Below are 18523 nucleotides of genomic sequence, written 5' to 3' on the forward strand. Positions count from 1 at the left end.
GAGTTAGATTGGCCCGACCTTAATAGACTGTAAAATGTAAGATATTGTGATATAGGATGAAGATGTAATTACTGATGGTTTGAGGTGGAATCATTAATAGCCACTTAGTACCCTACAAGCACGCGGTCGGCATGAAATCTTTATTATCTTTTTAATGAATAATATCTACATAATTGGCATGTTTAGACGATATATTCAAAGCTTCTAATATTTTTAACCGCCTTCCAAATCTCAAAAGAAGGGGTTATCAAGTCGTCTGTATGTTTTTTTTTTATTTTATTTTTTAATGTTTGTTCCTCGATATCTCCGTCGTTACTAGACCGATTTTGAAATTTTTTTTTTGATTGAATGTATATGCATACAGATTGGTCCCATTTTTCTCAGAACCCAGTTCTGATGATGGGATCCTGGAGAAATCGAGGGAACTCCTCAAATCTGAAAGGCATACATATGGTGATTTTTGTGTTTTTAAAGGAACAGCATGCATTTACGTACGGAACAGTGACATTTGGTGCAGTGGAACTCCTGATGATGGTCAGAATGGAACTCCTCAAATCTGAACGGCACACTTATAGTGACTTTGGTATTTTTATAAGAACAGCATGCACTTACGTCCAGAACAGTGATATTTGGTGCAGTGGAATTGCTGATGATGGTCAGAACGGAACTCCTCTAATCTGAACGGCACACTTATAGTGACTTTGGTAGTTTTATAAGAACAGCATGCACTTACGTCCAGAACAGTGACATTTGGTGCAGTGGAACTGCTGATGAAGAGTGAGCCGCCCCTGGTTAGAGTTCCGTTCTGATAATCATTCTCATCTGTAAGTACTTCAGAATCATCCAGATTTCAAAATTGGTTCAGAAATGACGGAGATATCGAATAACAAACATTAAAAAATATACAGACGAATTGATAACATAATCCAACATTTGAAAGTATTTATCACGAGAACCCCAAAGGAAGGCGGGTTTTTTTTCTTAAAAATTATGTGTTATTTTCGTGAGCAATATTAGTTAGGGCGGGCTAAGTGGTCATCATAACGATAATGGCATCTAGAATGTTTATGCAAAAAAAAGTTTCTCGCAAGTTATATTGTAGATATTCTTCTCTTTGCTATTGATTAACATTCAAAACAATTTCTTGTTTTATTTCCAAAAACTTGCGGGAAATTTCTATTGGATAAAAAGGATTATTTATGTACGTTGTATTTTCTTCGTCGTGTTTAAATGCATTCCATTATTTTTTCCGTCCTTATTATTTAAAGTGATACTTAAATTGACTATGATGTCTAAGAAGCAACTTCAAATCGCTAAATTTCGTTGAAATAGTTTCAATATAAGCATAAATAATATTAGAAGTTTACTTTTATGATACGAAATTAGTTTTTTTTTTAATTCCTGAAATTAAAAAATGATTTTAAATCCATTATGGAGTTCCATGATTTTACTAACACATTGATAGTTTGTGTAGACTATTAGATTTAATAGCGCTTTTTTGTACATAATAGATCTCCAAATATTATCGAAAACAAAAACAAACAACAACAAATAAAATTACGTAATGAAAATATACTGCTTCAGTGCTGATAAGATAATAATTTTCTTACATTTATAGATACTTAATATAGCTAATACTTTTTTCCTACTCATAAAATCATATTTTTGGTTATATGATTTTTTTTAGAAAGGACTTGGGAACCTACAAATGGAATTTATGTTTGATTCTGCATACTCTGCCTACTCAGTAGTTATAGATATGTAAGAAAATTCACGATTTTCACTATAAAGGCACCTAGAGCACAAAGTAGAAAGTATCGAGACAAATATATAAAAATCTTTTATAAATGCGATTGTATATGTTTTTGTTAATTTTACGGATTGTTAAATAGCGGCAAAAATGCCCTAGTCAAACTTTGTTAAAATTATTTTAATTATTTGCGAGGTTTATGTTCAAGAAATGTGTGATTTTATTTTTAGTGAGAGATTTTTGCATATATAAAATAAAAAAACGTATGATGAAGTAATTGGTTTTATTTCCTTACAATATTAAGTATCCAAACTAAAACCATACAAAAAAGATAGGGTACATTGCCAGTAGCTGACCAGTGTCAGCCAATAACTGGCCACCCTATACTACATATAAATAAACTCTCTTTACATGTAAGCTATATTTTAAATACAATTTGTATTACTGGTCACCTTTCAGTAACTGCTGGCCACGCCATGCTAAAATGAATTAATGTTTATCAGTATGAAGACTTATAACAAGGTGGCCTGTTACTGGGAACGCACCTACTGGCAATTAACCTACATGATTTCTAATTTTAATTCACTGGGTAGCTATAAAACATAGATACATACACACAATACGTAAAGTACACTTCTATGAAATTATGACGTTTACTAAGCACGCGCGCAGTCTGGGCTACCAAACTCGCTGAATTTACCCTTTTGTTGTACGGGAATGTGTTATTTATTATTTGATTGCAGCCATTGCAGGTTTTGGCAGTAGATGGGAATTAAAACCACTGCATCTTTTGAAGGTGAATATTACTTTGTAGCACTGCATTTATGCCTTTGCATCGAAAAAACTGAATCTGCGAGTTAATAAATACCTACTCATTAATTTAATATATTTGATTTAATTCACAAAGTAAAGGACTGCAACAAACGTTAGGTACTAAGTATTTTTAAAAGTAGCAAAGGTGTATACGTGTAGGTATATTAAATTATTAATTTACATTATACTATATACAAATAAATATAAACTACAATAAACTATGTTATTCTCCTTCCCGTATTTGGCACCTATGAGTTATGTATTCATACCTAGTTAAGATAAGAACCGTCACAATAAAAATATCACAAACATGATGATGTATTAAGACATTTATAATTGTAAATAGGAACACAAAAACTGTCATATCCAATCTAACGTAACATGTTTTAGCGGTCTTAAGCGGTCTTTTGGTAGTCAAACCTTTAAAAATATGTGTAAATATTTAAACAAAGTTCGTACCAGTTTTTTACATACAATTATGAGCTTATAAATATATTTTTTTAGTTTAGTAAGACCCTATTTATTATTACATATAATTTTTAAGTTCATTCAGTCTCACACAACCTAAACATTACGCATTCTTTGAAGACAAAACATACCTTTCTAGTCTATTAAATTACGCTTAAAGCTGCAGGTAACCCTCGGCAAGTTAAAGTTCTTCCCTCTATACATACGTATAGACTTATTACTATCAGATAACAAATAGATACCTACTAAGAACCGTCTAACTTTTTCGTTTTCTAATTTATTTATTTTCCCCTCACTAGCTCGGAAACACGTGTTTTGTCCTTTAATACCAGCGGGTAAAAACGCATTTTATCCACTAGTGGGTAAAGTAATTTGACCTTGAATTAAGTCAAATTAACTGCTTTAAAATTGATAAAAGTAGGTGAATCTAGTAATAAAGATGATTTACCACCTGTGGAACTACTGGAAACAGTGATAAACGCATTTTTTGCGTTGTAGTTCCTCGCTATAGTGAGGGGAAAAGTTTTGTGTTACACTCGGGTGCAAATGTATTTTACTTCTCGTGTGTTAAAAAACTCGCAAGTTCAGGATTCTATTCTCGAACCACTCGCTTCGCTCGTGGTTCAACTATAGAATCCTTTCACTTGCTCGTTTTGCAATTCCACACTCGGCGTTAAAATACAACTTTGCCCCCTTGTATAACAAATAACTATTTTCACTTTACCAATTCGGAAAGGACCTTCTTCTTCCCTGATACAAGGTACCAAAGTAGCTCTTTTCTTCCTTTCTGTTCTAAAACACTGTTTTTATAATTTTTAGTTTTATTAAACTAATTATTTACAAAATCATAACTTTCTTACAGATGATGTGACTGATGTGAAAAGCAGTCACAAGGTAGCAGAATTATTTCGATCTTAGATGTAACGTCCTTGAAACCCGCGCCGTAAATGTCTTTTTGCACTTTCGTGAGTTATTTTGCACACTTGCACACAATCTACTATTTAATAGGGCGATATGCTCATCTTCGTCTTGATGAACCTGCCGATGATCTTGATGGCCCGGAAGGCGTAGTTGGGCGACAGTCGCTGCCGCAGCAGATAGTAGCCGGCCATGTTCATGGCACAGAGCATGAGCATCAACACCCCGAAGTCCGTCCAGAACGAGACGCCTGACATGCCCATCAGCTTTACGAAGTACCTGGAATATGAAGGACATTCATATCAGAGTTGTAAACTTAGCATTTCATGTTTGCCTCGTGCGGTTTGCGTCGATAGAACTACCTACTGCCATTTAAGTAAATCAAATATCAGATCAAGCAAATAAACACAAGGCTTATGACATACAAGGGTTGCTTTATGATTTTTTACCCCAAATCTGATGGCCGCAGTCTTGTAACTACTTTATCTGTTGGTAACACAAATAACGTATTTTTTGGTAATGTTTAATCGACGTATGTCTAAAGAGCATAGAAGAGGAACTATAGGACCTTGTGCGACTTTTTTGTTTAAACTTACAAACAGATAAGTAAGTAGTTTTACGTTTAAAAGCACAACAGCTGAACACTCACTTGACATTCTTGTACTCGCAGTAGTCCACATGGTCCGGGCATATCAGGTCGTCCCGAGGCGGGCCGTAGATGGCCACCACCAGCCCTTCGATCCCATAGCGCATGAACGAGCAGGCGCGCGCCATCCGCCAGAATAGCGGCGCTGGCATATCGCCGTAGCCAATGCCGTATACCGCCAGCAGCATCAGGGGCACGCTCAGTGCTGGGCCCATGAATACTGAGTTCTATAAAAGCAGACGTCAAAAATGTGTTATCAACGACTAACTCATTCTCACGTTTAATGAGGAGCAAAAATAAGAAATCGCAACGCATGCTTCGCCAGGTAAGCACAAATTAACAATAATTTTGAAGTTGAAGTGATCTTAAAAACCCCCACAGCTACGCACTATCAATTTCATGTAATTGATAATCATGAAAAATGGTTGTCGATGATGGCCATTTAATTATCTTGACTCAAACAGTATGTTACAGTGTTTCATACAAAACGTGGCAGGCACAGAAAGAGCAAAGATAGTCCTACGAATCATTTAAAAGATGTAAACCATCAGCAAAATTGTATTGTACTTAGCTACAATATTCGACATCCCCATGAACTCTGAGAGGAGCGCTACCATGATGCATATAAAAGTAAACATCAGAATGCGATCAGCCTTCATGAGCGTGTTGACTCTGAAATAAGCGCCACCATAATGCATATAGACGTGAACATCAGAATGCGATCCAGCTCCATGGTCTGTGATGTGAGCGGGTATGTGATGCAGACGTACAGCAGGCTGAAGGCCACGGTGGCCAACTTCAGACCGGACCAGTAGTTGAAGTACCAAATGAACAACTTACAACGACATTCAACGTTGAAGATATGACCGTTCCCATAGACTCGGAGATGAGCGCCACCATGATACAGATGGAGGTGAACATTAGTATCCGGTCTAGCTCCATGGGCTGTGATGTGAGCGGGTATGTGATGCACAGGTACAGCAGGCTGAAGGCCACGGTGGCCGGGGTTCGAGACACCACCAGCGCCGCGTAGTATGGCTTCAGGCCGTACCAGCGGTTGAAGTACTCCCGCTTCACCAATTGGACTTCTGTTGGGACTGAAAATATTTTTATTATTAAATTTACACGTGAATTGAACATCTAGGTGGATAGTTCAATGGCAAATAAAATGGTAATCTCTCTCTATCACTCTTTCATTATGCGAGACAGAATTATTGACGTTTCTTTTGCTGCAGAGCGTAAGCGATTGGTATCTAATTACTCTGAAGTATTTTATCATTTTGTGAACACAAAAATGATACAAAAAGTCTAATATGGGACAGTTTACAGTTTATTTATTTCAATAACAATATACATTGTATAATGACAGTGATCTTTTAGTTAATCAGTCACAATTGCGGCATTATCGACTGTAGTTATGTCACTTACTAATTCAAAATTCGTCTAGTCCTACGTTCTACTAGTTATAAGTAGTCCTACGTTTACTTTGTGTTTACATGCAAACTGCTATGCCTACATTGTAAGTAATCGGCCGTACTAACATTGAGACCGAAGGTTCACATTTAGGATGCGTACCACGCCGTACACCGCATTAAAGTAGTTTAACTACCTATATAAATTGTTTACCTTGTAAAAAGTAGATATTTATAAATAATATAAACAGCATGCATAGAATATATTATTTACTTTTTATCAAACGTATATTTACCGGGATGTAAACCGTGATTTGTGAGTGTGCACAGGAAAACGTCCCACTTTGTCGATTGATATAAAGTCAGCTTTATCAGTATATTAATTTAAAGATACAAGTAAATCTCGCCTTAATGGTAACCGACAAAGTGGGACGTTTTACTAAACACACATTTATCTTCAAAACTCTTAACTTATCATTCAATTAATTTAACTTTCAATCATATAATACATATACGACACGAAATCAACGTCGTACCTATATATACGACATGAAAGAATTAGAAAATAAGTAAGTACTTACAATAAGAGTTTTGAATGTTAAATATGTAGCGAACGATATAATAATGTATCTACCTCTATATCATTACAAATTGAAGTTTTGCACGCTACGGTGCGTAAACTATTGGCATCTAAAATCATAAACAAGCGTAAACGGTACGTAAACTTGTATGAACACCATTTTCACACTAAACATAAAGATGTATTAAATAAACTCACAAAGTATTGAAATCAATCAAAAAACCACTGAAAAATATCATTTCTAAAACGATTTTCATCAATAATTGTAATGACGAACGGAGTACATCAAAAACTCCTGACATTACGAAGTTACATAGATATTGTGTGACGTAAAATTGAAAATCCTCTGATGACGTTAGCAGCGTTTATTTACAAATTATCGTTAATACATCATTTTATCGACATTTCCAATCACTAGGTAGTAATTGTATTTGATCATATTTGACGTTTCGTTTGTTTACACGATAGGACAAGTAAAGATGAACCGACTTTATTTAAAGTTAAACTTCAAAATGTTTCAAAACTCACAAGCCAAAAGCACAGGCATCATAGGGATGTAGAACATGGCGATGATGCAGGCGTAACAGAAGCCGAAGTTGAAGATGGTCTTGGAAGCGTCGTAGCCCATCTTGCTGAAGAGCGTGCCGATGATGAAGCCCAGGAACAGGTGCAGGCCCACGCGCAGCTGCAGGTAGCCCTGAGGAACAAAAAACTGAATTAACGACTATTCTTAGGTACATAGAACTAGGGGAATAGTTATTTGTTTTACAAGCCAATATTGATACCTGAGCAAGCGAAAGATTCCAATATTGAACCGCGAGCGTAGCGAGTGGTTCAAAAAGTGGAATCTTGAGCGTTGCGAGGGTATCAAGGCACGAAATTCCACATAAAATTTTTGGTCAAACAAACTTTGCCACCGAGTGAAACACAAAATTTTTCACCACGCCAACACGAACAAAATACTGACCATAAAACATCAAAATAAATCAAATCCATCAATTTATTCAATATTTATGATTCAAAATCATCATTTATAGGTAAAATCTAGCAGCCAGATTAAGACATCGTGTTATAATTTGTATGAAATTACTTTGCCCCCTTGTGGATAAAATGCAATTTTGCTATCTGTTTTCGAATAGCAAAGAAAGCCTTTACCAGTTGGTGTGGTGAAATATTTATTTGTTTTACAAGGGATGCTATTCATTATTTACCAGAACGATGGATACAAAGTAATATTGTTATGATTCGCTCATTACTTTCTTACCAACCCAATAGTTACCGCACGTGCCAATATTGATACCTGAGCAAGCGAAAGATTCCAATATTGAACCGCGAGCGTAGCGAGTGGTTCAAAAAGTGGAATCTTGAGCGTTGCGAGGGTATCAAGGCACGAAGGTTAAACAAACTTTGCCACCGAGTGAAACACAAAATTTTTCACCACGCCAACACGAACAAAATACTGACCATAAAACATCAAAATAAATCAAATCCATCAATTTATTCAATATTTATGATTCAAAATCATCATTTATAGGTAAAATCTAGCAGCCAGATTAAGACATCGTGTTAAAATTTGTATGAAATTACTTTGCCCCCTTGTGGATAAAATGCAATTTTGCTATCAGTTTTCGAATAGCAAAGAAAGCCTTTACCAGTTGGTGTGGTGAAATAGTTATTTGTTATACAAGGGGGCAAAATTGTATTTTAACGCCGAGTGTGGAATTGAAAAACGAGCAAGTGAAAGGATTCTATAGTTGAACCACGAGCGAAGCGAGTGGTTCGAGAATAGAATCCTGAACTTGCGAGTTTTTTAACAAACGAGAAGTAAAATACATTTGCACCCGAGTGTAACACAAAACTTTTCCCCTCACTATAGCGAGGAAACTACAACGCAAAAAATGCGTTTATCACTGCTTCCAGTAGTTCCACAGGTGGTAAATCATCTTTATTACTAGATTCACCTATACTTTTATCAATTTTAAAGCAGTTAATTTGACTTTATTCAAGGTCAAATTACTTTACCCACTAGTGGATAAAATGCGTTTTTACCCGCAGGTATTAAAGGACAAAACACGTGTTTCCGAGCTAGTGAGGGGAAAAATATTTTTTTCATAACTTGCTTGGCTTGCAGAATTCGTCCATCAGAAACATCACGTGTAAAAAAGTGTAGGTAATTCATGCCAACGTGCCTGCAGTCCGGAGTGAATAAAGCGTAAATATCTCTGGTAAGTCTCTCTTTCTATCGCTTTTTCGGAATGATGAAATGCAACTGAGCTCGTTGCATTTTATTCGCCACAGAGCGTGAAAGATTGTGACGCATTACTTAGATAGATAGAAAGGCATAAAGAGTTACGTTGTAACAGTTCTAGCAATTGCACATTGTACCTAATAGGTACTTACATAAATGTATCGAATCTATTCAAAACAAATTGCGTTTTGTATCTGAATATCAAAATCCGCATACTCTTATCCTGCTATAAGGAAAGTACAGAGTACCTATTGGTATTGATTACAATGATTACCTATCGAATAAAGATTCCTATCCTGTTACGTTTTCAGGTAGTGCTGAAACTGTAACTAAATAAAATTATCTAAGCGCTCCACTTGGAAATAGAAATTGTTATAAATTTTAGTGTTGATTTATTGTAGACTATGTTTGCTATGACGTATGTTTGTACAGTGTTATTTGTATTGACCAATGCACTTCAATACACATTGCATGTCGATGCCATGTAGCCAGTGTGTTTACTAAGGGCCCTGTGTGTACTTAGCCTGTTAACCTTTGCTAAAGGCTTAGACACACGTTCGTAAAACGTACCTATGTCGAGAACGCAAGATGTTTCGATATCGGTCAGATCGCCAATTTTCTCACACACATTTTACATAAACACTGGTCATGATAGTTAACATTTCCGTTTTAAATATATTAAGTCGTCGTACAGGCAGACTTTCATTGTAAGGTCATTTAGGATCAACCAAATTGTTTGGACAATACTTATATTAGGTATAAAGAAAACGTATTTTTATACCACATCGGTGGCAAAGAGGTCCGCCTGATGGAAAGCGGATTTACTATTGCTCAAAACATGCAAACCAAATATTGAGTTAGGTTTATAGTTTGGGTACAGATTAGTCTACGCCCATTAATATTTTATTTACTTACCTACTTATTTCTCAGTGTCGGCGACACGCTGGTTGCGGCAGTTTTCCGACATGTGTCTAGTCCCTTTTAGCCCACATTCATGAATAATTGGACGAGACAAAACAATGTCATGAACATTTACCAAGATAATTGGAAAAACAATTACCTCGGATTTTTCCTCATTGTGCCTGTAGAGAACGTTTGACGTAAAACAGAAAGGCCTTTACGTACAAGGAAAGGAAACTTATCAGCACTATCAGAACAGAACATCTAACATAAATTATTCGTTGAAAACTACGGGAATGGCATCACTTAGTTTTTTTTCTAATGCTTAACTTTCGAACTTCTACGCCGCCCGCGTTGAGTTGCTCGATGTCGTCACGTTCGGCGGCGTGGACGCGCCAATATTGCTGGGTTCGACGCCTATAAGTTTCGGCTTGCAATGTACACGTCGATACTCACCCGATTTCTAAACGTCTGCAACAGCATCCGCCTCAACAGTATACAGAACTGCTGTGTCGAGGTGCTGCCGTAGGTGTATGTGTGTTCTTCTACGCCGCCCGCGTTGAGCTGCTCGATGTCGTCGCGGTCGGCGGGCGCCGCGGCGCAGTCGCGCCAGTGCTGGCTGCGCCCGTTCTCCACCGCGGCCACCATGCGGTCCACGTGCGACCCGTACTCGCCGCTTGACACTTCTATAACTAGAAAAGTAGACAAGTATAAATACATACCTAGTACTCTACGGTGCGACACAACTTTACTTTGTTACATTGGTATAAGCCAAAGTTTTGTCACAAATTACCATTTTCAATGCTCATGAATTACGAACATTCATAAGTTGTGTGATTAAAAAAAAGTAGTGTATGAAATTAGGAGAATAGAAAATATTTAAAAAAAACTTTTGATCCACCCTAAATACCTAATGTATTCTCGTAGATTTCCCAAAAATGAGGAGAACTAATTGAAGTGCTGCGCCTCTGTTAAAATAAAAATTCGTCGTAGTCTAAGAACAAATTAAATTACTTTCATAGAAAATATGTTGTGAAAAATGTCATATACTTAGAAATTTCGACCCTTGCTTTCGTGGACCGATAGCCGAGTGGTTCTGGCATTCGCCCGGTAAGCGGAGTACGCTGGTTCGATTCCAGCTCGGAGCACTGGAGGCTTTGGTCACTTTTTCTTTGTATATGACATTTATTTAATGTTTAGAACATAATAGTAGTGTTACTACTTAAAATAACAAGTTAAAATATTTTCTATTAAAGTAATTTAATTTGTTCTTAGAGTATTTAATGTTTATTCGTCGTGGTATTTATTTTTAGGACGCATATCTCAACAGACGCAATTTACTCAGTTGTCTCGTGGTTAAATTATGACTATCCGTCCGTCAATGACGTGTACATACATGTAGTGCTCGTACTCGTATCTGCAGAGTAAGGGTTGATTGAATTAATTACCTAAGTGTTTAGTTGATTTACGTAGGTAGGATGAAAAATATTATCTTTGTATCGTCACGCAAACACTGTAATTATACTTAATCACTGTTACTAAGTCATTATTTAGCCTCATTTAGGGCCAGCTTTTATATTTTCAAGGTGTGCTGTATCGTTCACTTATGTTTGTTTTTGCCTTTGAGTAATTATGTTAACTAGAGAGGACACCTGAACTTGATTTTGTGTAACAACACTTAGAGCCGATCGGCACAAACGCGCTTAGTCTGTGCCGAACGGCTGTGGTAGATTGACGTATCGCAATGAAAAATATTTCGTCTAAATAATGCCGTCATGTGTAGTGAGGTACTGTACAAACTGCTCAGGAAAATCTAACAAAAGCCAAGGAGTGACTTTTCATACGTAGGTGTACTGCATTTTTGTTTAAACACGCTTACTTTTAAAAAAAGGTATCAATATAAACTCATGCCGAAGCGCCATGTTGCGGCGGCCATGTTTCGTTGAAACCAAAGAGTAAAAAATGCACCAAAAGCAGACGTGACAATATCGCAAGTTAGTTCAAGTTTCCTATCATACATTAATGATTAAATTATATATTATATATTTATCGACGCAAAAAAGGTTACTTAATTATTATTGTCAGAATTGCACAGTTTTCCGACATGTCGGTCTATAACAGATTCTCAATACGCGTGTCGAATTTCATGTGAGTATGTAAATGTAAGTGCAGTACCTAACCTGCCTGAATGAATTTGGGTAGGTAGACGGTCAAGCAAATTATGAGAGTATAAAAACGCGCGAAATTCAAATTTTCTATGGGACGATAAACCCGCGCCCATACATACATGGATGTAGATAAAGTTATGTATACGACTATACATAATTAGGCATTAAAACACTCATGTTATCTTATTAACACAACAAAAACAACACCCATGTTTTAATGCCTACCATTATGCAAATGTCACATAGATAACTAATATCCAGTTGCGGCTACTTGTACACATGTACGCAGCTTTATATGTGGGCATTTAAAAAAATTGGAACTCACAGAGTTGTTAAAAAAAAATCGCTGTCAGTTTGTCAGTTTTGCAACGATAATTAAGCATGGAAACGATAATTAAGACAAAGTTAATAGCAAGCACATCAGATCAAAAACAAGCTCATAGACGCATTAGAGTTCATACTGAAACAAAAATGGAGATGGGCTGGCCACATAGCGAGAATGACTGACGACAGATGGACTAGTAAAATCACCAAATGGCCAGGACCATATGGAAAGAGAAAACCTGGAAAACCAAAAACAAGATGATCAAAAGACATTACAGAAATAGCGGGGGAGAGTTGGCCAGTTAAGGCCAAAGACCGAGATAAATGGAAAATCATGTAGGAGGCCTATACCCGACAGGGGTCCTTGATATAAACTAGAGATATATATATATTAAATCATACATGTAAACTCTGATAAGGAAATAAAAAGGCTTTATTATTATTATTATTATTTGTATGTCTTACCATATCTCGGGACCATGGGGTCCCGGACTTTTGGGAGGCATGTGTGGGGCCGAAGCCAACAGCACAGAGGCCCTTTTAGACACTTTAATCTAAAGGCAAGGGATACACCTGGCGGATACCATCCCCGAGCGCACAATATGATACATCCGGAGATGGTCCTCGCCAGGTGTAAAGACTATTTCAGTGCAGCACTTCTGTGTTGCGATGGGAACTAAGGTCATAGGCTATTTGTTGTGCAAGTTGGATGGACTGGATAATGGTCTATGGGGGGAGACTATCGGACACCTGCCATGACAACTAGTCTCAAGATTGTAAAAGACAGGCGGTGACTCGCCAACTCATTGAGTGGGCCCTGCAAAACGGCCGCACGCATGGTGCGACAACAGAGCAACACTTGAAGAGTGGCTGAAAGGTTGTCGAGAGGTGAGACTGCGGTAGCCAGATCCCGGTGATCCGTTCAGCAGGCCGCCGGCGTTATGACATTTTACACTTCCAACCTGGAGCATAGGTCCCGCTCTTGCGAATCCACTCTGGCCGGCCGGTTAAGGCAAGCGCAGAGGCGAGGGCTAGATGGAAGTGCCCTCTGGAATAGGGGTCCGCGGTGTCGCCACTCACCGTCAGCTCGCCACAAGCTGCCCCCGCGGGCTTATTATTATTATTATTAATTAAGCATGGAATTTCAATAAAAACATCGTTTTTGATTTAATTATGTAAATTATACTAAGCTATAATCTAAATTCAGAACGTGAAAAAAGTTTAGTTTTAAATACAGATTTCAAGCTTGATTGTCGTTACAAAACATCGATTTATGTTTTTTTTAACAACTCACGCTAATTGAGAGTCATAAATTTAAAAAAATGCCCATGTAAACCCATGTCACTTCTATACTACGACTTAATCTATGCACTCTATGCAGGGCTCATCATCGCGACCGAAAAGTCATAAGCGCCGAGTAAAATCGTAGCGCTTGCGACGTTACGGAAGCAGGCCATTGGTTCACACCCCGCCCCCTCGCCCCGCCTTCAGCTTACAAGCTGTGACACGTTCGTTGTTTGCTATAGCTCCTCTATACGAAGTAATAATTACTCAATGGTTTTTGCAAACTTGACTCGGATTGCAGACTATGATTGTTTTTGGCATTAAAGGATTTTTTTTTCTACATTTGGGTAGTTAGGTCTTGCACTTAGATGCCTTTTTATTAACCGTCGCCTCATATCTCTCAAGAAGGACGGTTATAAAGTCGTCTGTATGTTTTTTTTTTTTTTTATGTTTGTTCCTCGATATCTCCGTCGTTACTGGACTGATTTTGAAAATTTTTTTTTTTTGATTGAATGTATATGCATACAGATTGGTCCCATTTTTCTCAGAACCCAGTTCTGATGATGGGATCCTGGAGAAATCGAGGGAACTCCTCAAATCTGAAAGGCATACATATGGTGATTTTTGTATTTTTAAAGGAACAGCATGAATTTACGTACGGAACAGTGACATTTGGTGCAGTGGAAGTGCTGATGACGGTCAGAACGGAACTCCTCAAATCTGAACGGCACGCTTATAGTGACTTTGGTATTTTTATAAGAACAGCATGCCCTTACGTCCAGAACAGTGACATTTGGTGCAGTGGAACTCCTGATGATGGTCAGAACGGAACTCCTCAAATCTGAACGGCGCGCTTATAGAGACTTTGGTATTTTTATAAGAACAGCATGCACTTACGTCCAGAACAGCGACATTTGGTGCAGTGGAAGTGCTGATGATGGTCAGAACCGAACTCCTCAAATCTGAACGGCACGTTTATAGTGACTTTGGTATTTTTATAAGAACAGCATGCACTTACGTCCAGAATAGTGACATTTGGTGCAGTGGAACTGTTGGTGATGGTCAGAACCGAAATACGTAATCCAACATTCGCAAGTAGCTTTCACCAGAACCCCAAAGGCGGCGGTTTTTTTTTCTTAAAAATTATGTAAAACGAGCTTGTATGCGCACGTACAGCGTGTCTATTCCATACGGGCGAATATCTTAATAACGATTAGTATCGTACCTAAGGGGCCTAACTACATGTTTTTTTTTTAATAGATGAGATTTTTTTTTTCATACACAATAATTCAGCACGCAATGTATTATGTCCACATCAATTAGCGTACCTATTACCTAAACGTCATTACGACATGACGTTTATGTCATGTCAAATTGAACGGCGTACATTGCTTCTAGGCCAGATTAAAAAAAATAATTACGCTTAAATCGCTTAATTAATAACACTTTTTAACAAAATTATTATCTTAAGTATACGATTCATATGATCAGATACTATAACTGGATACATTATCCGCCCGTATGGAATCCACACGCAGTATAAGGCTGGTCTGAAACCGCCCTCAGCTCTTATAGGGCTCTATGGAGAACTATTCTTGGACGTACCAAAGTCAGCCGGGTTGTAGGTCGTCGGGCATATAAGGTTGAGTTCGCTAAGGAAAGGCACGACGCCAGCCGAGGTGCCCTGGTAGGCGCAGCGTCCGCCCGCTACGATGTACACGTGGTCGAATTCGGCGAAGAGCCGCGCGGACGGCGTATGCAGTGAGCACACCACGGTCCGCCCACCGCGCGCCACACGCTTCAGCAGCGACACGCACGTTGAGGATGCCACGTCGTCGAGACCGCTGGAATGTGAATCGCCCGTTATGCAGCTGCAGATTTGAGGTTAATCATTCATCATATCATAAGTGCCCGCAATCACGCAAACCTACAATTACGGATCGGAAGTAAAGCGGTTAGGAAGTCGTTTATAATAATTATAATACTTATGTAGGTAGCTGATGAGTTTGGTTTAGAGCGAAGCCTTAATACAAACGTAGTCCTTATTTTCTTTGCTGGACGTTATGTATTGAAAATGTTTTGTAAAAACATAGTGTAGAATTATGAATTTTCTACATTTCTACTGTCACGATACCGCTTTTCTATGGAACAGCCAATTTTTTTTGCTATTTCGGCATTGGTCCTATAATAAAAGTATTTTATGTTGTTATAAATAAATTTCAATACTGACCATTGAACTTGGCACCCATTTAGATATCAATTTTTTGTTTTATTAGGGTACCCCCTACATGCAAAGTGGGGGCTGATATTTTTTTTCATTCCAACCCCAACGTGTGATATATTGTTGGATAGGTATTTAAAAATGAATAAGGGTTTACTCAAATCATTTTTTGATAATATTAATAGTTTCGGAAATAATCGCTCTTAAAGGAAAAAAAAGTGCGTCCCCCCCCCCTCTAACTTTTGAACCATATGTTTAAAAAATATGAAAAAAATCACCAAAGTAGAACTTTGTAAAGACTTTCTAGGAAAATTGTTTTAAACTTGATAGGTTCAGTAGTTTTTGAGAAAAATACGAAAAACTACGGAACCCTACACTGAGCGTGGCCCGACACGCTCTTGGCCGGTTTTTCATTGAAGTGAACAACCAAGGCATTTATCATATTATTGAACTTGGCTCTCAATTCACATTTATGTTTTTGATGGGATCATCACTACTAGAATTCATTAAATAGTAAAATAATAAGCCTGATCACCGTGTCGCGAGCTTTACTCAGCTACTTACTAACTGAAGGTATAACAAGGCGGGTTGTTGAGCAGCTCCAGCGCGATGGCGAACAGCTTGCGCTCGCCACTCGCCACCCGAATACGCTTGGTTACCGAATCTTACTTAGCAATTTACTGTATATCAAGAGGGTACAGTACGTGGTGGGCTCGTCCAGGAACACGACGGGCGGGTTGTTGAGCAGCTCCAGCGCGATGGCGAGCCGCTTGCGCTCGCCGCCCGACAGCCGCTCCGTCACTGTGTCGCGAGCCTTACTCAGCCGCAGCAACTGCACGATTTCTTCTACCTGAACAATACAGAGTAGTGTTGTAAAGAAGCCAAATACGAGAGATTTTGTACTTTGACCAGCGTGTATTCCGCGTCCATATTGCATAGTGCCATTGACCGCCGACTCGACTAGGTACATAAGCGGGACGGGCAAATCAATGCCTATATTACCTATACAAAATTCATCAATATTTTTTCTACTACAACAAAATAATAGTACTTGGTCTAGATTCGAAGCATTTCTAGAAGTTTTAAAAAGAAATTAACTTAGAACATCGAAAAACGCCCAGTTGAATCTTTATATACTTACAATAACCCTTTTCTCCTTCCTACTAACTTCCCAGCCCAGCTTCAGGTCCGCCGCGATGACCATGGCGTGATGAGTGGCTGCAGCAGATCTTCCTGCATGATGTACCGCGACAGGTCGCAGAACTGCCGCAATTTACTCCCGCTGGAGGTATTACTCTGCCAAATAAGTACTTACAATAACCCCTTTCTTCTTCTGACTAACTTCCCTTCCCAGCTTGAGGTCCGCTGCAATGACCATGGCTTCCTGCACCGTGATGAGCGGCTGCAGCAGATCTTCCTGCATGATGTACCGCGACAGTTTGCGGAACTGCCGCAAGTTACTCCCGCTGACTCTGCCAAATAGGTACTTATAATAACCCCTTTCTTCTTTCTACTAGCTTCCCCTCCCAGCTTGAGGTCCGCCGCGATGACCATGGCCTCCTGCACCGTGATGAGTGGCTGCAGCAGATCTTCCTGCATGATGTACCGCGACAGTTTGCGGAACTGCCGCAAGTTACTCCCGCTGACTCTGCCAAATAGGTACTTATAATAACCCCTTTCTTCTTTCTACTAACTTCCCCTCCCAGCTTGAGGTCCGCCGCGATGACCATGGCCTCCTGCACCGTGATGAGTGGCTGCAGCAGATCTTCCTGCATGATTTACCGCGACAGTTTGCGGACTGCCGCAAGTTACTCCCGCTTGAGGTACTTTGGCAAATAAGTACTTACAATAACCCCTTTCTTCTTCCTACTAACTTCCCCTCCCAGCTTGAGGTCCGCCGCGATGACCATGGCCTCCTGCACCGTGATGAGCGGCTGCAGCAGATCTTCCTGCATGATGTACCGCGACAGTTTGCGGAACTGCCGCAAGTTACTCCCGCTGACTCTGCCAAATAGGTACTTATAATAACCCCTTTCTTCTTTCTACTAACTTCCCCTCCCAGCTTGAGGTCCGCCGCGATGACCATGGCCTCCTGCACCGTGATGAGCGGCTGCAGCAGATCTTCCTGCATGATGTACCGCGACAGTTTGCGGAACTGCCGCAAGTTACTCCCGCTGACTCTGCCAAATAGGTACTTACAATAACCCCTTTCTTCTTCCTATTAACTTCCCCTCCCAGCTTGAGGTCCGCCGCGATGACCATGGCCTCCTGCACCGTGATGAGCGGCTGCAGCAGATCTTCCTGCATGATGTACCGCGACAGTTTGCGGAACTGCCGCAAGTTTCGCGGCTCGCCGTTCGTGCATATTTGTCCGCTGGCGCCTATTACCCTGCGAAATTCAAATTGTACATTTTTTTTAATTTTAATAGACGAATAAGGTGTGAACATAAACATGTTGTACAGTAAAGTCTTTAAGTAGGTACTAAAATATAATTCATATCTAAACGCAGATTCTTAGACGACAAAAATGTGCCTATAATATGGTTGTTGGCCAATGTTTGTTATGTAGGTATTTATTAGTAGGTACTATTTAGTTAAAACTTAGGCGATGTTACAAAAATACATCATTTTAATAATATCTTCAAATTAGCATAAACGCGACATGACGTCAATAATTTCCTTGTCTCAAAGCACTTGCCAGTGTTTCCTAGTCAAGTGAAAAAACACATTAAGTAGTATTTTTTACATGAGGCCATTTTCTAGTTTTTTTAAAGAGCTCAAAGTATAATAC

At 38.8% G+C, this 18523-nt stretch overlaps 1 protein-coding gene across 3 annotated transcripts in view; it reads right to left on the reverse strand.

Moving 5' to 3' along the window:
- Positions 1 to 3748: 3748 nt before the first annotated feature.
- Positions 3749 to 18523, reverse strand: part of LOC125226893 (ATP-binding cassette sub-family G member 1-like) — a 61889-nt gene continuing 47114 nt past the window's right edge. For 2 of the 3 annotated variants that reach the window (XM_048131061.1, XM_048131071.1), the window contains 8 exons: positions 17932 to 18121; positions 16437 to 16582; positions 15117 to 15355; positions 10192 to 10427; positions 7116 to 7284; positions 5436 to 5692; positions 4599 to 4822; positions 3749 to 4228 (listed from right to left, as the gene is read on the reverse strand). In XM_048131061.1, the coding sequence (XP_047987018.1) occupies positions 4033 to 4228; positions 4599 to 4822; positions 5436 to 5692; positions 7116 to 7284; positions 10192 to 10427; positions 15117 to 15355; positions 16437 to 16582; positions 17932 to 18121 (1657 nt within the window). In that variant the 3' untranslated portion in view covers positions 3749 to 4032. Of the gene's footprint in view, positions 4229 to 4598; positions 4823 to 5435; positions 5693 to 7115; positions 7285 to 10191; positions 10428 to 15116; positions 15356 to 16436; positions 16583 to 17579; positions 17910 to 17931; positions 18122 to 18523 lie in introns of those variants that run through there. The other variant, XM_048131079.1, reaches the window with a different exon arrangement.

The sequence above is a fragment of the Leguminivora glycinivorella genome, chromosome 1, assembly GCF_023078275.1.
Source record: "Leguminivora glycinivorella isolate SPB_JAAS2020 chromosome 1, LegGlyc_1.1, whole genome shotgun sequence".
In the NCBI taxonomy this organism is placed as follows: Eukaryota; Metazoa; Arthropoda; class Insecta; order Lepidoptera; family Tortricidae; genus Leguminivora; species Leguminivora glycinivorella.